Below are 23,766 nucleotides of genomic sequence, written 5' to 3'. Positions count from 1 at the left end.
GATCTAGTAACTGTCACTAGTTAATGGACACAAACAGGCAATAAAGTACACATTGAGGGGTATATGTTTCAGGAAAAACGGTGCCAGCTTCTAAAATAAGCTGTTAAACCAAAGGGTTTTAAGGTAAAATTTTCCAAATCAGATAAAACGTCTATTGTCAGATTATAGACTCATCCATTAACACTTCCACTAGTTTTTACACTGTTTTAAGCAAATTACAAACAGCAACCACAGTATTAAGAGTCTGTTAAGAATTGTTTTATTAATACATACACACAAACTGTAAAGCACTAAGAAACTTAAACATCTAAGTCGTAACAAATAGGTGGCAATTCAACATCCAGAGTTGACAGAATGCTTGAGGGAGACTGCAATGGATCTAGAAAACAGGAATTTCTTATTCAGTATCTGCAAATACTTGATTCATTGTCCATCTCAACATAGACATTAATTGTCACTTCTAATGATCAATTATTTTCCCTTTGTTTATTGAATCCATACCTCCCCACCTCACCCCTCCACCCTCCCACACACATTCCAGTGGTACCACAATTAACCTCTATTTGGAAACAGATCTTAGTAGTACCTGAAACTCGACTGTTCTTAGAGATCCAAGAAAGAGCCAATAATATCGCTCATGTAAATTTATAAAATAATATAAGTTGTCCCATCAGAACAAATAGAAAACACACTGATGATGGCTTCTGACCACCAGTTTGAAACAAGATCTCAAATCTTGTGCAGTGGTTTTGTCATTCTAGGCTATTGCACAGGTATTAGCTTTGGATGCAACTTGGAATTCTCATTCCAAGCAAGTTTTTCATACTTCAATTTATAATCAAGGAGCTACATGCTAAATTCAATCTTGTTTTGCTGTATCTAAGACTGTCCAGATTCCAGAACGACTTGATTTTACCTGGGCATTTGGAACTAAAAAGAAATACGAACTGAGAACAGTTTCCATTATTCTGAAACCGCATCCTGAAGTGTGAAGGATAGAAATTACTTGTAGGGCCACCCTTCTGCACCACTCCGTCCCCACGGGAATGGAAGTGTAATGACACAAACTGTTTGCAGCCCTTGCAGAAGGGCACTTGTTCACTTACTGGACTCCCACAGTGGAGGGGGCATCTTCAGAGGTGAAGGGGAGCCTACGTGTAACAGCTTTTCAAATTCCCTGTCCTCATCGAGGAGTATGAGGGGCACTCCACTCAAGGGGAGCTGTGCAATCTGGTGCTCTTCAGGCAGGTCGAAACTCTCAAAATCTGCCACAAAGGGAAAGGATTTTGTCAGGGCAGCAGTTCTCAGCGTGGTCCGTGGACTCCTGGGGGTCCAAGACCCTCTCAGCAGGTCCATGAGGTCAAAACTAGTTTTCTCATAATATTAATACCTTTTCCCATGGTGTTGACATCTGCAATGACGGTACTAAAGCAATAGTGGACAACACTGCTGTGCCTTAGCACAAATCGGGGCAGGGCAATAAACTATCTTCAGTAGTTACTATGTTCCTTACTACCATTCAGCTGCAGTAAAAAATGTCAATTTCGCATATCATTTCACCACAGGCAGTAAAAAGTATTAATTTTATTAGCTCTCGACCATTGAGGACATGTCTTTTTAATATTCTGTGTGATAAAATGAGAAGTATGCCAGAAAGCACTTCTGTTGCATACACAAGTACTACAATGGTAATCTCAAAGAAAAAGGATTTGGGCAATTATTTGATTTGCAAGCTAAACTAGAGGCCTTTTTCCCGGAACACCATTTAGTTGAAAAAAACAACTGAAAGACAAACTGGTTACTTAGGTATTTGTTGCACACTTTCTCAGAGGAATGAAAGAAGTCTATCACCTCAAGGAAAACAGGATTTGTTGCCAATGATAAAATTCACAATTTCAAGAAAAAATATATTATTTTGGAAAACTTATCTGCCATTATTAGGTTGACAGCTTCCTAATACTTAGACTTTGCTGATGAGATCAATGGTGATATTAATGAATGTGCTTTTCATATTGCATAATGAAACATTTCAACATTTGGATAATCCACATGTCTCAATGAACCAATATTCCTAAATGACCAAGGCGTAATGAATCTAAGGACAAAAGATAGATTTGAAGTGCAAAATAGACCGATGGATTTTATGGTCAGAGCATACTCATAAAATGTTCATTGATATGGTTCCAGATTTCACATGGCCACTCTATGTTCAGAACTAGCCACTGATTGATTTTTAGTGTAGTATCAAAGAAAACTATACTTATCTAAAGACTATTAAAATGCTTCTCCTTTTCCTAACTACATGCCTGCATGAAGCCAGATTTTCTTCATATACTTGAACCAAAACAGATGTAGCAGATTCAATGCAGAAATCAGAGGAGAATCCAGCTATCTTATAGTAAGCCAAGTTAAGCAAATTTTCAAAAATTATAAAACCATGCATTATTCTCAATAAGTTTGTTTGTTTTGGAAAAGCTATTTTATGGTTTAAAAAAGTTATTTACGAGAATGTAATAGGTTTATTATTTTAAATTATTAATTGGTTAAACATCTCAATTTTAATTTCTAATACAGGAAATATAAACGAAACATACAACCAAAAGTTCCTTGGGGTCTTCACTAAGTTTTAAGCATGTAAAAGAGTCGTTAAACAAAATATTTGAGAACCACTGTGTTAGTTGTTTAAAACAACTAATCTTTCTTGACAGTAAAAAAAGTAAAACTTAAATATTGAGTCTTTCCCCTTTTTCAAGGAGGTTAAGCATTTTCTCAAAAGATAAGAACAACCAACCAAAATTTGGGAAGTGTGAAAGTTCTCTAAAGCCTAAATACTGGGAATTCATCTGTTCTTTTTGAAGCCTGATAAAACCCAGAAGTCAAAAAGGAATTAAGTGATAGTGACTATTTAATTTAAAACCCACTGTGTTGTAAAGGAAACCAGAGATAGACAAAAGACTCCAGAGAAAGAAGTGTGCAACACAACAGGGAGAGAGGGAGAGAGAGAGTAAGAGAAAGAGAGAGAGAGAATCAAAGGAAAACAAAGATACAAACAGGAAGTTACTAAAAGAAGTCAAATATACTCACACACACACCCCAATTTAAAACAAATTAGATACCCATTGCCTTTCTGATAAAGATTAGAGTTTTAAAGCATATGCAGTTAGAGACGAGGCAGGAGGCAGGCATCCTCATCCTTCAGTAATTTATGCTCCTATTTTAAAGGGCAACTTGACAACATCTCCTCCGTGAAAGAGCATACTACTTGTAGTCCTCTTTGCTCGTCAATATGCATAAATCTACCCCCTTTTCATTAATAGCTGAGTGGTAATCATTAGTATGGATGCACAACATTGTACCAAAACGTCATCACACACCCTTCGAGACTCAGCAATCTTTAGTATACTCTCCAGATACACTCACAAATGCACAACCATATAATTTCCATACTAATTGCCGAATTGTCTGTAATGTATAAAAGTCAGACACATCCTGGATATGACTCGTAGGATGACTAAATGCCCTGTGGGTGAAAGGGCAAAAAAAAAATCCAGCTAAGAAATCTTCAAGGCCCTGCATGATCCGCCCCCACTGCTTCACCTGTATCATCCTTCACTCTGCCTTTCCTTTTCCCAGACCCACTCCAGTCCTGCATCTATCTCAGGATCTTTGCACACACTTCTGTGAACAATTCCCTTGCATTGCCCACCCCTCTTCACCTAGCTATCTCCTTATACCTTCTACTTTGTTGTCACATCCTGAAAGCTTTTCTGCGGTGATAGGCTAGGTTCAGTTCCCCTTAACAGGCCTGTTTTCTCCTTGCTCACACTCAGTGAAATGCTTTGCTCTGTGTTTGACTTTCCCTCCAAGTTGTGGGCTCCCCTCAGGGTGAGACCCATCTTGTACGCAAAGCCCATCACTGCTTGGCAGACAGTAAGCTCTCCTCAAATGTAAGTAAGTTAAAGCTTGAAAAGCTGGCTCTATCATAGAAAATATTTCAGATACATGTAGCAGGCTGCAGGAGTAATAAAAAGCACATGTCGTCAATGGCTATATGGATTTTTCAGGCATTGTTCAGGCTTTTATAAAGCCCCCTTTCTAAAAGGCTTGCTAGGATTGTCCACTTTAAACTCGTTCAAGGTTATTGAACGCATCTTCTCTCCCTTATAGATAGTAAGTTTTTTAGGGCAGGAACATTGTTCTCCACATCTTTGCTCCAGTTCCCCTTCTCAGATGATACCTTACAAATAAATACTCCAAGCATATTTGTTCAAAGCAACCCAGGTTCAGACAGTCTCACTGTAGTTCTAGGTCATGTGTCATATTCGTATCCATATCAAGTTACAGCTGAATTGAATTCTAAGAGAAACTCAAGGCTACTCATTTTTGTAACACCAAAAGATACTACCTAGAGGATTGAAGGGGAAGAATTTTTCTATTTCTGGATAGGTGTCATCCGAGGCAGGAACCAAGCTTTTTGCTTTAACAGTCTTCTCCGTCACCTAAAACCCAAGAAAATATGAGTGAGAGTGGAAGTCTTGCCAACTGATTAGTACCAGAGACCATAGTAGGGTTTCTTCAAGACAGGTGAAGGCTTCACCACATTTTGAATTTTTTTCAATTTCATGCTGACTTCTAAGAAATCATAATCCTTAGTTCTCATGATTACACACAAATACAAGTCAGCAAGCAATTCTAGCAGCATGGCTCAAGAGTTAAGTGTGAAATTGAAGTATTAGCACCTGTCAGCATTAAGTCATCAAGGATGCAGAGCGCAGGTAATCAACTCAATCAATCAACCCAACAGAGGAAGAAAGGGGAATGAGTCACTCAGGATAGCCCAGAAGCCATTTTTGGCTTTTGGAAGTGTGATTTTTCCATCACTGGTACCTTAATTATTTGCTTCATTAATATTAAAAACAAGTTTATGTTCCTCAAATACACACTGAGTAAGAGGGAGGTAGCAAAAGACAGTGAAGGATTTTAGAAGCCCAGCATGGATAGATAACACCCTGGATTGACAGATAAGTCTGGATTGACAGGGAGGCCAAAATGGAAGCCTGCATGTTCTTGATTTAATCTTACAGCAAATGTGCATACCTAGAGGAAATCCCGAGGGCAGAGTTTCCCCACAATTCAGTTCTATGTAATATTCTCATTATTTTTGCCATATCCTTCCAATACTTGCATTTAACATTTCTCTTACTTAATTCAGTTTTTTAAAAAGACATCCTTGTCCTAAACCATGCTACGTGTTAAGTCTCAGTTTGATGCAAAGTACTAGTTGTTTTTTCCTGATACACATTAAACAAAACAATTATTCAAATAAAGTGTTAATCCACATGCAGTCTGGGATGCACTGACCTATACTATAGCTCATGCACAAACACAAAGGTCAGTGTGCCAGCAAATTATCACCTAACAAGCTGGTGCTTGCTCTGGGAGGTAGGGAGCAGGATGGCAGCACCTGAGCTATTATATCAGCAACGTGACATCTTGCAAAGTACCTTCCTTCTCAATAAGTTATACATGTGTAAGTAGAGGCATGCGTACCACATTTTGTCAGCCTTCGCTTTATTGTACCTCATAGGCCTTGCTTTTTTTTTTACAAATTGAAGGCAAGATCCTCTGCCAGCAAAAAGATGACTCGTTTTATTGCTACATTTGCTTTATTATGAGGGCCTGGAACCCAACTGAAAAATGTCTGAGGCATGCCTACCAACCAATCAGCTTCAAGACATTAGTTAAGGGCAGGTGAGGCAAAAATATTCACCAGCTGATCTCCAGCTGAAGGAAGTCCAAAGATAGTATGATTCTCTTCTGCTAATCTCTGTTTGCTGGCCAATATTTGCCCTACTCAAAGGAAAGAAAGCCAGATAGGATACCAATAGTCATTTTAAGAGTCAAAAGTACTGAAGTGTTTAAACCATGTCTTTATAGCCAACCCTTACCTTTTTGGCAGAGAAGGTTGTCTGTTTCTGTTTGAGAGGTCCATTCGTCTTTACTGACTTTTCTGTAGCTCTGTTGACAGTTCCCAAAGCTTTTCTGGCCGCTTTAGGTAAGGCTGGTGGAGCACCAAACATTTTGCCAAGACGTGGTGTTGAATCCTGAGATCTCCCATCTAAAGCTTTGACTGCTAAAGAAAAAGTACCATAGGGTAATTCCGGCAGTAAACAGCTGAGCAACTTGAAGGCTCACTGTGTATATAAACTTGACCTAATTCTCACCCCCAAACTCAACCCCCATTTTTGACAGTGTACCCTCTTAATCTCATTCAGATATTGAATATAAAAAAGAGACTTGTAACAAGCATGTTGCAACAGCAGTACAGGCATACCCCGGAGGTATTGCAGGCTCAGTGCAGACCAAAGCCATAAAGTGAATATCATAATAATGCGAGTAATAATCCTTTTGTTGGTGGAGGGTCTTGCCTTCAGTTTGTAAAAATTACATCTTGCGAGACGCAATAAAAGGAGGTATGTCTGTATTCAGTAAACTTGACTCCAATTGCAGACAAAGAACATAAAATGCCTCCCTAGGCTACAGGCCACATTCACAATTGACTCACAATACCTGTGTATCTGATTGCAACCTGTATACTTACAAGGCCCAGATCCCAGCTTCAGCCGGTCCTTAGGAGCCACACGGGGGCCTGGTTCTCCATTTTCCTTATCAACAAAGATCACAGTAGCCATTCTGGATTAACTAGGGGTGTGAAATACATGTTAGACCCTGGAGGTTATGGAAGACGATTGAACCTAAGGTGAAGCACAGACCAAACCTCCCACCCTGGGCACGTCCACGCAAAAACAAGGGCTAAGCAGAGGGTGCAAAGCCCGATCTTGAGCCAACAGGCACATAATCCAGCTCTTAACTCTTGAAGCCTGCGTCCGAGGCTCTAAATTCCAGAAGAGTTAGCGGTTTAGGGCTGGCAGAGGCCCTGTATTCAAGAGAACCGAACCGTCGTGGGTCACGGATGAAGTCCAAGGGCACGGCTCGACCCGGCTCGGCGCTCATCGACTACGAGGGGAAGACCGAGGCGCCCAGGGCCACTATCCCCGGCCCCCTGAATCCGGCTCCCGGTTCCCGGTCCCCAGCCCACTTCCTTCCTCGCCAGACCCCTACCCCCAACCCTCCCGACCACTCGCGACCTTTCCACTCACCGTCGTTAGGACCAACAGCCAAAATCGAACACTATTCAGCCTCCAGCGGGTGCGCCACGCTCGGCATTTGAACCACACATCACGATGCTATTGGCTCATCCACTCAGGAGGCAGGACCGGAATGGGGCGGAGGCTCCCAGGAAGAACCAATGGGAGGAACCTAAGCTCCTTGGGCTACGCCCCGAAAGCTGTTTTCCTAGAACTTTACAGCTTGCTTGCAGGGAAGAAAAAAAATCAAAACTCCTGACACCAAAATCGTGGACTACTAGGTGTTTTTTAAACCGTTCCCCACGTAGATAGAAGGGGAGTAAATATGGTCTCCAATTCCAAGACATAAATAATTATTATGATTCTTATGATATCAAGATAACAGAGTTTTGTTTTGTTCTCTTGAGACACTTGGGTGGCCAAGACGTTGTGAAATGAAAAGATTGTGAGGTTCCAAAAGTTAAAGAGATGTCAGAACTATTTTCCTAAAGTCTTCAACTAATGAACTATTCAGCCAGAGAGTATATAGATCAGATCAAATAATAAAGAAGAGGCATCCTGAAGGAAAGCCATTGTAGTCTTCAGAAAAATAACCGAGGAAAAATGGATACATAACAGTTGTATTTCGATTAGAAATACGAAAAAATACATATATAGTCAGGTGGGGGCAAACAACCCATATTAGGGCTACAGAACACTAGCAGAGCAGAATTAAACATTAAGAAATGCAATTACAGATGGATCAAACAGCAATATGAGTCATTCTGTTATGCTATGATTAAGAACAGATTAATTATTCCCTAATTGCAGGGCTCCCCTCAACATTTCAGGCTAAGATGCTGCTGTTTCTATCAAAGAGACAGGAATCTCTGGCTTAGGGAAAAAATGATGATCCTAATGAATACCTAATTCAGGCTTTCTTAAAAATTCTATCATATAATAGGAACAGGGCTAGACATGGTTCTCAATATATGCCAGTTTATCAGCCATTCTTCCCTGGTAGTATTTAAGGACCAAGGTTGATCGAACATTCAATCAACAAATACTCAGACAACAAATATTCGAACATTAAATCAACAAATATTCAAACAACAAATATTGAATGCTGGACATTGTGCCAGCATCAAGAAGATCCTAATTCAAGGTGAAGAAAAGGACAAAAATCCATGCAGACCTTTATTGCCCCTTCCCTGTCCTTTTTCTATTTTTCCCCACCCATCCCCTTATTTTTTCCCTGCATCTCCTTCTACGTATCTCAACTCCACATTACATCATTGGCACACAAAAGTGCTCACTTTGAAACTAAATCTGTATAACACCTACAACTTCCAAGTGAGGATTCTCTACCTCCTAAGGTCTTTGGCTGCAAGGTTTCTCTCTCCCCAGGGTATGCCTTCCCCTTATAACAAAAAGCACTGCACTGTCTCAAGGTCATGCAGTAACTATAAAATGTCATAATCACTGCCGACTTGAGTGATTACTGTTTTCTTACTAACGATGCCTCTAACCGACCTTGTTATTCCAAACTATTAGTGGAGATACCAATTGCTAAACCACCCTCACCTAGATCCTAATCAATCCCAGTGTACCCTAATCCGGATTTACAAACAGTGACCCATTCATATCTGATCCCTGCTTCCTTAGACCCTCCTCAGAATCAATCCTCCAAGGGGGAACCCAAACCTTACAAAAGATTCTTCCCACTCGTCCAGTTTTTGCCTGGTGGTTTTAACAGGCCTCAACACTTCCAAGCAAATTTCGGTAATTGTTTTAAGGAGATAAAAACCAACTGTGGTTGATTCATTGACTACTCACTTTCAGGCTATTCTCTGACACCTTCTATTCCTTCATCTATTGCCCTGTAAAATCAAAGTTAGTATCTATGTTCCTAAATTCTAGGCACTGCAAATTTTTAATAAGGAAATAAATAAATTATACTCTAATGGACTATCTTATTGAGGCAAGAATGTTAGCTATTTTCACTTTTATCTTTGAACGGAATACATGTTATTTTGGAAAAGAAAATTTTTTTTTAAGACCAGAACAGAAGGATGGGGCAAGGGAGATATTAACAAAAGAATTATTTTTGGGCCAGGACAGTTTTGTTTTGTTTTGTTTTTTGCAGGGGTGGGTGGGGGAAGAGAAGAATGGGAATGGTTTTCATCATGCAAATGGCCTCTTCTTTAGGAGGGGAGGGAGGGAGATAACCCACATAACAGATAACCTTTCTGGTCCTTGAGAAAGGAAAGGGTGTCTAAGCTGCTGCTCCAACTTGATCAATAATCAAGGGAATGCAATAAATTCCTAACCAAGGCCTTCCAGGGGGGCTAGCCAATATACCTTCCAACAACTCCAATTAAAAAGATTAATGATTATAGAAGGCAGTGCCTGTTCTTTCTACATCCTGAGAAAATTATAAAAATAATTGCTCTGGATCCCTTCTCAAGATATCTAACTCCAGGTGCTTGAGGACCCTACCTTATCTGTATATTCTCTCCACTTGATGTAAAACTGTTAATCTTTGAGTGTATGTAACTAGAAGTGCTGATGCATAGCTATTTTTCTTTGTCCTCCACCCTACATAAACATCCTCTCACTTTATGCTAAAGTTGGAGCACTGTTTCAAGGCTTCTTGGAACTCGGCTCTCAGGCAATGTCCTCAGATGGGTCAAATAAATCTCTTTTCTTAAACCTACCAAGGTTCAAGTTTTCTTTTCCTTGACATGCCTGACCAGAAAATTCCAGACTTGTTGATTAAAGTACATTTCCGGGAGACAATGAAACTAATTAAATCAGGTATGAAATTTAGGGAACAAGGAGGGAAGGGGTATGGAGGAAAGGAAGTGAAGCTGGAAACCCCTGGAAAAATGCGCAGAAAGATTCTAATTCTTAGATAGATCCTCAGGAGGGTGATGGACCCCAGGTTGAGAAGGGAACAGGGACAAGAAGGAAGACGCTGTCCTAGGCCTTGGACATGGTACTTGGGTCCAGTCAGAGCAGCGCTGTGTCTTCAGCATTTTTTAGAGGGAAAATTCTAAGATGTCATTGGAGCAGCACTGCCCAGTATGATAGCTATTAGCTACTACTTTGCTCTTAAACAGTTGAAATGCGGCTAGTCTGAGTAAGTTTACCGTTCATATCAGATTTTAAAGACTTAGTTTATTTTTTTCTTGTGGCAAAATGATAATATGTTGGACATACTGGGTTAAATAAAATATTGCAAAAGTAACCTTATCTGTTTCTTTATATTGTCTTAATATGGCGACTGGAATATTGAAAATGACATCTAGGATTGGCATTAGATTTCTCTTGGACGGCGATTTACTGTGGGGTTTTAAACGTGAGTGGTGGGACACGACAGGATCAAACGTGGATTTTGAAAAAAATATTACCGCAGTGCGGACAACTGATTGGAAGGAACCAGAAGAATGGCAACGCTCAAGATCTCGCGAGACCAAAGACATGGGAGTCGAAGACCCAAAGAGTTGTTAATGCGCATGTGTCTCGCGGTGGCCGCCGGGAAGGGCTGAAAACAGGAAGTAAACATTGGCGGATCGGCGTTGTTTCTGTCCAAGGGATTTGGGTTCGGCTGCGGCAGGACTCGGTGAGGAGTTATTTTGAGAAGATAGGTGGGAACGGCGGGCTGGCGGGCGCCGTGACGGTCGGGGGTGAGCGGGCACGGGGACGGGGTGGGGGTCGGTACTAGGGGAGGCAGGTGAAGCTAGAGAACCCCGGAAAATGGGCCGAAAGCTTCTGATTCTTAAGTTATGTCCTAAGTGGGGGTGATGAACACCAGGTTGAGGAAGGAACAGGGAACGCGGACCGAGAAGGAAGCCGCCGTCCTAAGCCTCGGATATGGTGCTTTGGGCCCATCAGACCAAGGACTGTGTCTTCAGTGGTTTTTAGAGTAAAATCTATTAAGATGCCAGTGGCGCAGCATTGCAAGTATGATAGCTGTTAGCTGCTTGTGGCTCTTACGCAGTTGAAATGTGGCTCGTCTAAGTAAGTAACATGCATATCAGATTTTAAAGACTTAGTTTATTTTTTTCTTGTGGCAAAGTAGCATGTTGGACATATTGGGTTAAATAAAATATTGCAAAAGGAACCTTACCTGTTTCTTTCTATTGTCTTAATATGGCTACTGGAATTTTTTAAATGACGTCTAGGGATGGCATCAGATTTAGTAAGTAGGAAAAAGTATAACAATAAGGTGGTAGGATTGAGAACAGAGAGAAGTAGATGAATTTGAATGATACTCAGAAAGTGAAAATGACCATTCTTAATGATGAAATAGGGATTAACTGGAGCACTTAAAGGGATGGATGGTGATATTCATTAAAAGAGGAAACTGTGGAAGGAGACTAGATGTCATAGAGAAGACGGTGAGTTTGAATTAAGATTTGTTGAGTTTAGGTGTGTCTGAGACCTGTAAGTGAAGATGCTGTGAAGTAAAGCAATTGGAATATATGTATCTGAAGCTCAGATAAAAGGTCTGGAATCGAGAAATAAATTGGAGAGCCAATGGCGGTATATTGTGGCTACTGAAGCCTTAGAAATAAATGAGTTTGTCTACTGGCGGAGTGATGAAAGAAGCTCTAAGACTGAGCGTTGCAGACTCCAAAATTAAATAACTAGGCAAAAATGGGTAAATCTGCAAAGGAAACAGGAGGAGTAGTGAAAGGGTACAAGAAAATCCAGAACAGTATAGTGTCCCATAAGCCAAAAGATAAGAATATATCAAAGAGAGACAACAGAACTGAAAAAATGTCCAATGTATGTAGCACATTGATCACTGATAACTTAGTGGCAACTAACTCTTCAGAGTGGTGAGGGGTGAAAACTAAATTAGAGTGAGGAGGGAAGCAGAAGATGAGGAAATAGAGGCAATAACTATAGATAACTCTTAAGGCATTCATTCTTTAAGGGGAACAGAGATCAGACTCTGTTTACCCATTAAGGGTTAGTGTAGAACAGTTTGACCCATACATAGTAAGAGAGGAATTCAGGAATGTATATGAGAGAAAATCTTATGAAATTTTAAATACATGTGTGTTTCTCTCTCCATTTGTAAATTAGGGTTGAGGGAGTAACTACAACAGTAGAGACTTGTTTAGCAGAAAGAGAACAGAGAACCTTCCCTTACAAATACTATGAAAGAATAAGAACATAGGAAATATTTATAACCCACCATGTGTGTTATTAGAATGTACTTTTGATAGTTTCATTGATGAACTCATGAAGGCCTAGTTTATATTAATATAGGTTCCTTCCTTTTCATAGAGGAGGCCAGATAACCATGGCGGCTGCAGCTGTAGATGCAGTTAATACTGCCCCCCTGTCGGGGTCCAAAGAATTGAGTTTGGAGGAACCAAAGAAGATGACCAGAGAGGACTGGAGAAAGAAGAAGGAGCTAGAAGAACAGCGAAAACTGGGTAATGCTCCTGCAGAAGTTGATGAAGAAGGAAAGTAAGTAATTTTTTGCGGGATCTGTTCATTCAGAATTCAAATTGATGTCTACTTAGTTTATCAATTCCTCATCCTTTGACAGGAAGCTACCACTTATATCATGTGTGATTTTTTTTATTACTTATATTTTATCAAACATATTTGTAAGATTTATTAATCAAATCATGCTAAAGAACTTATAATGAACAGCTATAAACCTTTTCAACCCTTCCTACTCCGTGTCCCACTCTACAAAGTGACTGCTTTTAAATCTTCCTATTTTTGAGATTTTTCTGGCTGATACCTCCACATCTCTAAATAATATACCTAAACCATTATTTTAATCAACTCTAAGACATCAGTTTATCGCTTGCTCTGATACAAGATTTAGCTCACTAATATACATCCCTGTATTTTTTTCTCTCTCCTCCTCCTTCAGTTATATCACTATTCTTAATTTGTTGGAAATTTTTAACTCTAATTTAAATATCTTTAATTTTTATTATAGAGATATCAAGCATATCCTCTCCCCCCACCACACTGCAATATCTCTATTAGATTCTGTATAGACTACCTTTTAATTATAATATTTATTTTCAAACTTTATTCTTTAAAAATCTTTTCTGTTTTATTACAGAGACATCAACCCTCATATTCCTCAGTATATTTCTTCAGTGCCATGGTATATTGATCCGTCAAAAAGACCTACTTTAAAGCACCAGAGACCACAACCAGAAAAACAAAGGCAATTCAGCTCCTCTGGAGAATGGTACAAGAGGGGTGTCAAAGAGGTATGTAAGCAACCTGTATATACGTCCATGTGGAAATGGAGATTTTATTTTAAGAACTTAATGTAAGAACCTTTAATACAATACTACATGAAATAGAAACAGATTATATAGCCTTTTATCTGGTTTAAAATTCACAATGCATATTATATTAGCTTTTGCGTTTTCTTTTATATGTTTTATTTTGCCGAAGTCCTTAAACTTTCTCATTTATAAAATTGTAGAGACTAACTGGTTATCCTCTTAATGAATAAATCATTTCACTAGACAATATAATAATGAGAGCCAGGTAAATAAAAGATTTTCCTTATTTTTCTTTATATCCATTTATAGAATTCCATCACTACTAAGTACCGCAAAGGAGCATGTGAAAATTGTGGGGCCATGACACACAAAAAGAAAGACTGCTTTGAGGTAAATTCACCTTTGAGACTTTTGGAAACTGTTGTCAGAGAGTCTTTCTGTCTTCATTTCTTGTCAGGAAACTTAATCCTATTTTTCTAAAATTATCTGTACTTAGGTAAAAGTTAAATTAAAATTAATTTGAGTGAAATTAATTCAGCATCGCCAAATTTTTCTGCTGGAAGATGAACTGATAATTTTATTGAGTAGACCATAAAGTCCTATGGTATGTCCACACCTGCTCTGTAAAAATTATATGAAATTTTCCTCTGCGTTACCAATACTTAGGAAAAGATTTAATGTGTTTTCCAGAGACCCAGGCGAGTTGGAGCAAAATTTACAGGAACTAATATAGCTCCAGACGAACATGTCCAGCCCCAGCTGACATTTGACTATGATGGGAAGAGGGACCGGTGGAATGGCTACAATCCAGAAGAACACATGAAAATCGTAGAAGAATATGCCAAAGTTGATCTGGTGAGCAAAATTCCCTGCTTTCCTACTATCCTTAAAGAATGGACATTTTGCTCTATGTCTAATGTAGTAACTCTATTTTCTGAGTCTTCAAGCAGTTTAAAACGGGGCATTTTTATTGTAGCAGTAGTAATCCTAATTGAATAGTGAAAATAACCAGTGTGTCAGCCCTATTTGGCAGCATTTTTTTTTTAATTGATTCTTGTATTGCCCTTTACTCTTTGATTTAGGTTGCAAAAATTACTAGAAACATGAGAACAGGTTAGTGTCCAAACGCCTTGGCTTTCTTAGGTTATAACCTTGATTCCCAGACTGTAGCTTGCCCATGACCCTATTTGACAGTTGTCTCAGAGCATGTTAGGCTGGTAGAAGGGGACAAGGACAACTTGTTTCAGAAAAATAGAACAGTATCTTAATTCTGCCTCAACTTTTTTCTGTTACGATTTTACCTGCTCACGCCATTCCTTAAAAACCACAGTCACACTGCCCTGTTGTTTTTTTTCTAAAGGGAAGTGAACATTTAAAAATCATTGGATTCCACTTAATCTGAATTTCATCTTTTCTTAAACAGTGAAATATATTGTAATCTGGGCCTGCCTGGCAAGCGTCAGTCATCTGGAGTCAGGTGGCAACGGCCCCTTTTGCACAGGGCTTGCTCGCCACAGTTTTTCACCAGTGCTGTCTGACTCATTTTCCATTAATGCCTGGTTCAAACAAGAGTTTGTAACTCCTTTTTTTTTAGATAGCCATAGGTCTAGAGCTACAAGAAACCGCAAAGAGATGACCTTGTCCAGTGACCTTTTCTGAAAATAAATTTAGTCTTTTTTTTTTCCTAATATTTTATTGGGGAATATTGGGGAACAGTGTGTTTCTCCAGGGCCCATCAGCTCCAAGTCATTGTCCTTCAGTCAAGTTGTGGATGGAGGGTGTAGCTCAGTTTCAAGTCCAGTTGCGGTTTTCAGTCTTTAATCTTTAGTTGCAGGGCGTGCAGCCCACCATCCCATGCGGGAATTGAACCGGCAACCTTGTTGTTGAGAGCTCGCGCTCTAACCATCCGAGCCATCCGGCCACCCCTCTGGAAGCTCAGCAGCAGCTTGTTGTCTTCAATCTAGTTGTCTTCGATCTCAGGCTAGTTGTGGAAGGCGCAGCCCACTGGCCCATGTGGGAATCGAACTGGCAAACCTGTTGTTCAAAGCTTGTGCTCTAAACAACTGAGCCACCCAGCTGCCCCAAACTTAGTCATTTTAAATGTACTACAATAATTAAATGTTTATTTGAATGTTGTTAATAAATCTCAAATGTTTCTTTTTTTGTTAGGCAAAACGAACACTGAAAGCCCAGAAACTCCAAGAAGAATTAGCCTCAGGAAAATTAGTGGAACAGGCTGTAAGTAATAGAATGATCAATTTTAAAATTTCAAATCTTAGTAAACAAAAACTAAAAACTGAAACAAGAATTCATTTTGTATATCTTCTGTTATATCTTTTTTTTTCTGGTATATCTTTGGACTTTAGAAAACTAGTGAGGGTTAATGAAAATGGTATGTCTAAGATGAACATATATGAAATGAATATTTATTGGGTACATTGGTCATTTAATCTTTCTATTACCTTTATGTGATTATGATCCTATATCTAAAAATTCTCTAGAAGTTTTCTGGCTTCTAATACAATTAACTATTTAGCAATGACATACTTGTATTCGGAACTTACATGCTCATTATAAGCGAGAAATATGAGAATTTGTTCAATTAGATTTGGTACATTATCTTAACTATGTTTTTAAAGTGTTAAATAATCAGTAGATGTAGTAGAATAAAATGACAATTTTTTTTTTCCTTCTGTCATGATGCAGAATTCTCCAAAACACCAGTGGGGAGAAGAGGAACCAAATTCTCAGATGGTAATAAATATTTGCCTTGTCTGGGTATACATTAAAATTTCAACTTCTGATGGCTAATATAATAGTATGTTATTATTACTAATTATATTAATAAACAATAATAATAGCTTTAAATAATACAAGTGAATGAGGGTATGATTAAAGGGGAATGAAAGAAAAAGAAAAACTAGATGCTGTTCTTTTTTTCTTGCTCATTTTTTCCCTCTTCCTCTTTCAGGAAAAAGATCACAATAGTGAAGATGAGGATGAAGATAAGTATGCAGATGATATTGACATGCCTGGACAGAACTTTGACTCTAAGAGACGGATTACTGTTCGGAATCTCAGGATTCGAGAAGATATTGCAAAAGTAAGCCTGGCCAACTTAACGTACACATTCAAAAAATACTTGTCTTCCCAACCTAAATTTCACCTACTTGTTTAGTATCTGGGCAGTATGTGGGTAACATAGTCATTCCAAAATTAGGTATCATTCTGGTTTTTTTCTCTTCATCTGTGTCCTAGAATGCATTCACACATTAAATTGATTACGGTCAACTCCTAGTCTGCTGAAACTTTTTTGGATGGAAGTAAACATTAATGCAGTCCTTAAACATTTTTCTGTTCTAGTATTTGAGGAATTTAGATCCAAATTCTGCTTACTATGATCCCAAAACGAGAGCAATGAGAGAAAATCCCTATGCCAATGCAGGAAAGAATCCAGATGAGTAAGTATTGAGTTAAATGTACAGATTTCAAGATTGGCGGGGGTGGGGGAAGCTTTTAATTGTAAAACTGAATCTGAATTAAAATACACATCATCTATGGCTGGGTCAGAGAAGAATTAACTATCCTTAAAAAAAAAATCAACCTCTGAAACAATTCTTTTTTCAATGTGTATTTACAGAGTGAGCTACGCGGGAGATAACTTTGTTAGATACACAGGTGATACCATTTCGATGGCTCAGACGCAGTGTAAGTGTTTGCTGTATTGTCAAGGCATTTTATATCAACTCATAAGAAATTTGGGGCATTGTTTAAAAACTAGAGCAGTAAATGTTGCTGCCTGCTCACGAAGATGTTTCTCATTGCCATAGTGTTTGCATGGGAAGCCTACGACAAGGGGTCTGAAGTACATCTGCAGGCCGATCCTACAAAACTAGAGCTATTATATAAGTCCTTCAAAGTCAAAAAGGAAGACTTCAAGGAACAGCAGAAAGAAAGCATCTTGGAAAAGGTAATTTTGACCATAATGCTAAAGAAGAACATTTCTTACAGTTGAAATGCAACATACACAGAGTCCCTTTTAGTCCTTTAGGAATAGTCCTTTCCTCTTATTGACTTAATCCATTGGCAAACAATAATAATATAGCTGTATTTCTAAGCTTTTGCAGCAAAACAAACCACCCCAAAACTTAATAACTTAAACATTTATTTTTACTCATTATTCTGTTTGTCAGTTGGGTCTCCTGATCTGGGCCTGCTTACCTGAGGCTGGAGGATCTAAGATGGCCTCACTCTGGTCTAACAGTTACTAGGCTGATTGTCCTACGAGGGCGTCCTCCGGAACAGCTCATCGCTTCCCATGCTGGGCTCTCATCCTCTAGTAGGCTCACCCAGCTTCTTTCCATGGCATTCTCAGGATACCAGTGACTAGTAACAAAAAGTATGCCCCAGGAAAAAGGCCTGCAAGTGCTTTCCGGGCCTTTGCTGGGGTCACATTTGCCAGTTTCCCATAGGCCAGCGCAAGTAACATGGACAACCCCAGATTCAAGGAATGGAGACGCAGACTCGCTCTCGAGGGGAGGAGCAGCAAAGTCATGTGGCAGATGGGCACATGTACAAGGATAAGAGGAATGTATGGCCACATGCAACAGATTAGTGGCAACTGAGACATCTTTTATTTGGTAGCTTTTTTTTTTCCACTGTGTCTTACATAACAAGGTCCATAAAGAATATTTCTTCAATCTTTTTGATAGGAAATAAATCCTTCAGTAGAGGTTTGAGTACACATCTTTGTTGTAAAATGGACTTAGTAACGTTCACTGTCTTTTTATAATAGTACGGGGGCCAGGAGCACTTGGATGCCCCTCCGGCCGAACTGCTGCTGGCTCAGACAGAAGATTATGTGGAGTACTCCAGACATGGGACTGTCATTAAAGGGCAGGAGCGCGCGGTCGCCTGCTCCAAGTATGAGGAAGACGTGAAGATCCACAACCACACGGTATGTGCTGCCGCATCAGCCATTTAGCTCTCTATTGCAGTTTTATGTTATAACGTCACCATTGAGTCATGGCTGTGCTTTTCTTTTCTCTTACCTTTTACGTTTGTTTTATGAAATGTTTCCAAAACTGGAAAAAATGTAAAAGAATGTTCACCGACATACCCAACACATAGATTTAGAAATTTTTACATGTTGCCATATATGCTTTATCTAGATACGTCTGCACGTATGCATGCTGAAATATATATTTCTGTGTATACATACGTTTTACATTTATTTTTTTGATTGAAACATTTGGAAATTACAGAGATCATGACGTTTCACCAATAAGCACTATATCATGTGTTTCCTAAAATGAAGGATATTCTCTTTTGTACCTACATTGCGTTTATCACACTTCAGAAAATGGACAGTAACTCCTTAGCATCATCTAATCTCTAGTCCTTAATCACATTTTCCAAAATATATCCCCAAATGCCTTTAAATAACTATTTGGAGTTTTGTTTTTTGTTTTTGAGTCAGAATCCAATCAAGGTTTATTTTGATTGTTACTTGGTTGTTATGTCCCTTTTATCTAGAGTGTATCTCCCCTGTTTTCATGACAGTGACTATTTAATAGATCAGGCCAGTTATCTTGTAAACTGGCTCATATTCTGTAGTTGACTGGTTTCTAGAGCTATCATATAACTTAATTCTTCTTTCCCTTGTATTTTGATAAACAGGAATTCAGATCCAAAGGATCTAAAGGCTTAATTGTTAAATAAATATTTTGTTATTTGTTAAACATTTTGACAGCACTTCAAAGGTGATGCAGAGTACTTCATATTGTATCACATCATAAAGCATATAATGTCACTTACTGTATTATTGAAGTAACCAGTTGTCTCTCTAAGTTAGGGGTTAAAAGCATAACTACCTGTAGGAGCCAGGCCAGTAAACATACATGAGTGAAGTGATCCAGGAAAACTGTACAAACTGTAGAACAAAAACCCTGTCTTGCCAAGTGGGAATGTGAGCACAGAATTTCCTAGTCCTTAATTTTTCAAGAGAAGTCACGTATCCTAAATTATTTTATACATGTTAGGAATAGACTATAAGATCACTGTAAGTGTAATGCCTGCTTCTTATACTTGAGGTTGGGCCGGCATTTCCCTATTAGCTAGCCCTACAATTACCGTAATTTTCTTCCCAAATTGCCTTTAAAAGAGCTGTAGTATTTTATACTCCTATCAACAGTATATAAGAGGCCCTAGTTCAGGTTGCATTTTAAGTAATATCTCTCTCTTTCGCTCCAGCATATCTGGGGATCTTACTGGAAAGAAGGCCGATGGGGATACAAATGCTGTCACTCTTTTATCAAGTATTCCTATTGTACTGGAGAAGCTGGGAAGGAGATTGTTGTAAGTAAATCTGTATGAAACATGCTTTCTCATGTTTCAAATTTTAACGTTTTCTTAGATGGTTGGTAACTATGATACTCAAGTCCAGTTACATGTTTTCCTACAGAATTCAGAAGAATGTACTGTAAATGAAATTACTGGAGAAGAATCTGTGAAAAAACCTCAGACCCTCATGGAGGTAAATCTATAATCATTTGTCCTGAATTTTTAAATCCCAGAGGAAGGACTTTAAAACTTGCACTAGAGCATTGTTTTCACATTAATAACACTATGTTTCAATCCTCCCTGTCAGATACATCAGGAGAAACTAAAAGAGGATAAAAAGAAAAAGAAGAAGAAGAAGAAGAAGCATCGGAAGAGCAGTTCAGAAAGTGATGACGAAGAAAAGAAACATGAAAAACTGAAAAAGGTACTTTGTGAAGTCTAAATAGTGAAAGTGACAACAGTGTTCTTTATTGGTGGAAGACCTTAGGAAATTATCTAGTTCTAGCTCCAAGCTCATTTTAAAAATGAGGAAACAAGGCCACATTCTAGGTCATCTGCTCAGGTCACCTTGTATCATCTAGAATGCGAATGGAGATTTTATGTGTCTCAGTATTGCCTGCTTCATAGAATGTTTGACAGATATCATGAATGCACAGAAGAAATGTGCTTTGTAAAGCTGTAATTTCAGAGTTATTGAAATTATGTTGTCCAGAAAGAATTGCCTTCTAGCTCTATAGTCTGTAAGTTTCAGCAAGTCCTTAGGAAAAGTCAGAATTCCGGTCTCTACCAGAAGCGTCACTTGTGGGCTTCTGTCAGTAAAATGACCATCATTCAATTTTTGCAATTAAGCAAAAGTTCTTTAACATTGAAAATGTCATAGAATGTTTTGTGCTCTGTAAAAATAATCATATGAGCCAAATAGTAATTGCCGCTTGACAGGTGTAAGGGCTGACTCCCAAGCTGTTTCAGGCAGTCTAGAATTTTGATGTGGCAATTCCTATTCAGTAGTGTTTTGCTATTATGCCCCTTTGGAACAAAAGCGAACTGATGGAGAGCCACGGTTCTCCTGTTTTTCCTCTCTCTGTAGGCACTGAATGCGGAGGAGGCCCGCCTTCTTCATGTCAAGGAGCTCTTGCAGATTGATGAGAGGAAGCGGCCTTACAATAGCATATATGAAACTCGGGAACCCACTGAGGAGGAAATGGAGGCCTATAGAATGAAACGTCAGAGGCCCGATGACCCAATGGCCTCTTTCCTTGGACAGTAGTAACTAGTCATAGACGGTCACCCAAGATAAAAACAGCTGATGTGATATTCTTTTTAGCTTCTTACTGATTATAGGTGAAAAAATCAGTGTCCACAAGCAGATTTTAATAAAGCTTCCAGAAGTCTCATAGTAAATTCATTCCTTTCTACACTGAAGAAACAGAAGAAAAAGAGGAGGCACATTAAGTACAGAATAAGGTTTTATTTCCAATTTTATATTCATGATAGGGAAAGAGGCCCTGACTTGCGCATTCTCTCTCTCTCTCTCCCTCCCTCCCTCCCTTCCTCTCTCCCTCCCTCCCTCCCTCCCTCTCTCTCCCTCTCTCTCTCTCCCTCTCTCTCTCACTCTCCCTCCCTCTCTCACTCTCCCTCCCTCTCCATCCCTCCCTCTCCCCCCCTCCCCCTCTCTCCCTTTCTCCCCCCCACTCTCACTCAACAATTAAATCTCAAACTATATTTCTTCAATTTCTATGTCCCTTTATCTAGTGTTGGCATATATTTTAAAGGGAGATTAACTACTCTTTCTCAAAACCAGGGCTTCATTTTTTTCTAATTAGTAGTAACTATTATTATAGTTATTTTATAGTCATTCGTTTTTGCCTTCCTTTTAAGGTTTTCCTGGTCTGCAGCTAAAAAAATGCAATCTGAAAGGAAATTTGTAGAACACATGAATAACTATCTTATGTGGTGGTAATTTTGTTTTTCACTTATTTATAAACTTTTGATTTGTAAAATATTTCCTCATATTTTACACCCAGAACTAAATTGTTAGCCTTTGAGTGGAAAAATAACTATTTTGTCATTCATGAATCAGTGTTTACCCATCAGTACTAGGTCTTTCACCATTCTGGTCATGAGCCTTTAGACTCAAATCCTTATGCTAGAAGATATGATTAGTGATACTATTTTTTGTTTCAGTTGTGATTACCTTTTTGTAATAATCGCGAATATTAAATTTGATTTTAAAAGCTGGTAGAATATCTCTTGTACCTAATCTTTGTAGCCAGCAGGTGTCACTTTATATAATGTGCAAAAAGCAAAACCTGGATTTGAAGGTTTCTTTGAAGAATTATAAGGATAGCTTGTAGGGCTACCAGGAGCTGAGACTGCCGTGATCCTCAGGCCTCTTCTAAGAATGGTGTGAAAATAACACTGACTGTGAGATCGGGATCTGTGTAAACAACCAGTTAAAAAGCTCTGACATGAGTACATTGTCTGTTGATAGCTCATTGAATTTTCTGAGCTACCAAAAACCGTTAGAATGCTACATTAAGTTAGCATCTCAAAAATAGTTCAGGTGGGAGAGTAACTGAATCAAATTGTCAAGTACTATGGGTATACGTGGTATCTAGATTCAGACTGGTATGAAATTAAAACAGCAATGTAAATCTCACCCACTTGAAGATTGTCAAAAGTTTGTTTTCATAGTCCTACTTTAACAGGATGATTCTACATAATGTCTGCAATTGGTGTTTGTTTTGTATCTTATTTATCTTTTGTTAATAAAGATACATAATTGAGAAAACTATGCATGGTTTGTAGCATTATTTCAAATATTTGGCAGAAAATGGAGCTAGGATTAGCTTGTGTGAGTTTGAATCAGAAATTTTCAGGGTCTTTTAACTCGAAAAATGTGTCACCTATCCTTTCTGGGCCTCTGCTCCCTCTTCTGTAAAACCTAATTTATTCTGATTTTAGGAACAATTCTGTAATGTCTGAAATCACGTCTTATTTCTGTTTCAATTTGGAAGAAAGGTAGTAACCAGAACATTACTCCAGACAGTGTGCTTTGATTTTATTTACCAATAATAACAGCTGCCTTTTGAGTGCTGGAACTATGTGCTGTAATTTTTATATGTTACCTCCTCAAAAGAACTCCATGGGGTGAGTAATGGATGATAACCCTATTTTATAATAAGCATGTGGGCATAATGAGCCCAAGTACTTTGCTCAAGGCCTAACAGTTGAAAGTGTTGGGGCCAGGACACAAAGCCAAGTATCTCTGACTTTAAAGTCTACTCCTTTCTCTAGTATTTAAAGCCCTGGTTCCTGGGCCAGGAAGGCTGGTCTTCTGCAATTTCTTCCATTGACAGAAACCTTAAGCAGACCCTCAATCTTGACCAAAGTCACCTTCAACACCAGAAAATGATTCACCTGTCTCACATTTTTGAACACTTCCTCCTTCCCCAGTCTTGTGGGACGATTCTGACAAGATCGACTATTCAAAAATGAATAAAATAGCATTTCCTTAAGTGTCTATTTTGGAAGAAAATACCCCCCAAATAGGAAAGAGGGCTGTATTTGGGCTCGTTTTTTTCAACAACATTTTCTAGTTTCTCCTTTGGGGTTTATCTCTCAAATCTCTCTACTCTGGGTTTATTACTATAAGATCCTGTTACAAAAATTTTTTTAAATAAAAATCTTTAAGATGGATGATGATTCTCAGGAAATTCATCCACATACTCTATTTTATGGGAGGGGGGTGACCTAAATAGGCAACAGGACACAAGCCCTGGAAGCACATCTTCCACTGTACGTTACAGACTGTATGTACCATTTGCCTCAGTGTTTAAGTTGCGAGTGCAATCATCTTCCATGTCCTCGCTGATACCACACAGAAAATGGTAAATTATTATAGCTTTACGACCTTCAATCTTAAAGCCTGACACAATATAAAATCTTATTTCCAGTGCTTTCAAGAACCATGTAGACTTTCCAATGCCTTCTAGTCCTTAGATTCTATTTTTCCACCA

At 38.7% G+C, this 23,766-nt stretch overlaps 2 protein-coding genes across 4 annotated transcripts; one reads left to right on the top strand and one right to left on the bottom strand.

Annotated features, from left to right (window-relative positions):
- Nucleotides 1-236: 236 nt before the first annotated feature.
- PTTG1 (PTTG1 regulator of sister chromatid separation, securin) lies at nucleotides 237-7,265 on the bottom strand. Of its 2 annotated transcripts, none has more exons than XM_019740704.2 (6): nucleotides 7,161-7,265; nucleotides 6,602-6,702; nucleotides 5,949-6,133; nucleotides 4,406-4,499; nucleotides 1,107-1,265; nucleotides 237-379 (listed from the first exon to the last, which is right to left on the bottom strand). In XM_019740704.2, the coding sequence occupies exons 2-6, from the start codon at nucleotides 6,690-6,692 to the stop codon at nucleotides 300-302; spliced, it is 609 nt and encodes a 202-aa protein (XP_019596263.2). In that variant the 5' UTR covers nucleotides 6,693-6,702; nucleotides 7,161-7,265; the 3' UTR covers nucleotides 237-299. The 2 variants fall into 2 exon arrangements, with proteins under 2 accessions (XP_019596263.2, XP_019596273.2); XM_019740714.2 differs by having other exon boundaries at nucleotides 5,949-6,130; nucleotides 7,161-7,261.
- A 3,351-nt stretch (nucleotides 7,266-10,616) lies between these two features.
- SLU7 (SLU7 homolog, splicing factor) lies at nucleotides 10,617-22,541 on the top strand. Of its 2 annotated transcripts, none has more exons than XM_019740695.2 (16): nucleotides 10,617-10,752; nucleotides 12,429-12,614; nucleotides 13,231-13,384; nucleotides 13,715-13,795; nucleotides 14,096-14,260; nucleotides 15,575-15,643; nucleotides 16,112-16,159; nucleotides 16,377-16,508; nucleotides 16,769-16,866; nucleotides 17,046-17,113; nucleotides 17,236-17,375; nucleotides 18,201-18,362; nucleotides 19,658-19,762; nucleotides 19,869-19,940; nucleotides 20,055-20,171; nucleotides 20,835-22,541. In XM_019740695.2, the coding sequence occupies exons 2-16, from the start codon at nucleotides 12,445-12,447 to the stop codon at nucleotides 21,012-21,014; spliced, it is 1,761 nt and encodes a 586-aa protein (XP_019596254.2). In that variant the 5' UTR covers nucleotides 10,617-10,752; nucleotides 12,429-12,444; the 3' UTR covers nucleotides 21,015-22,541. The 2 variants fall into 2 exon arrangements, with proteins under 2 accessions (XP_019596254.2, XP_019596260.2); XM_019740701.2 differs by having other exon boundaries at nucleotides 10,723-11,150; nucleotides 20,835-21,141.
- Nucleotides 22,542-23,766: the final 1,225 nt, after the last annotated feature.

The sequence above is a fragment of the Rhinolophus sinicus genome, linkage group LG10 (genome assembly GCF_036562045.2).
Source record: "Rhinolophus sinicus isolate RSC01 linkage group LG10, ASM3656204v1, whole genome shotgun sequence".
NCBI lineage: Eukaryota > Metazoa > Chordata > Mammalia > Chiroptera > Rhinolophidae > Rhinolophus > Rhinolophus sinicus.
The sequence above is the reverse complement of the archived record's forward strand: the minus strand, read 5'-3'. Positions and strand labels throughout refer to the sequence as shown.

Excerpts from the sequence above, each read along its gene's own strand:
- SLU7 (XM_019740695.2), top strand. The coding sequence starts at position 12,445 with ATGGCGGCTGCAGCTGTAGATGCAGTTAATACTGCCCCCCTGTCGGGG. Across the intron at positions 13,385-13,714 it reads ACAAGAGGGGTGTCAAAGAG|AATTCCATCACTACTAAGTA; the intron begins GTATGTAAGCAA and ends ATCCATTTATAG. Across the intron at positions 15,644-16,111 it reads GAAAATTAGTGGAACAGGCT|AATTCTCCAAAACACCAGTG; the intron begins GTAAGTAATAGA and ends GTCATGATGCAG.
- PTTG1 (XM_019740704.2), bottom strand. The coding sequence starts at position 6,692 with ATGGCTACTGTGATCTTTGTTGATAAGGAAAATGGAGAACCAGGCCCC. Across the intron at positions 6,134-6,601 it reads GAAGCTGGGATCTGGGCCTT|CAGTCAAAGCTTTAGATGGG; the intron begins GTAAGTATACAG and ends CTTTTTCTTTAG. Across the intron at positions 1,266-4,405 it reads CTTCCCCTTCAATCCTCTAG|ATTTTGAGAGTTTCGACCTG; the intron begins GTAGTATCTTTT and ends CCTTTGTGGCAG.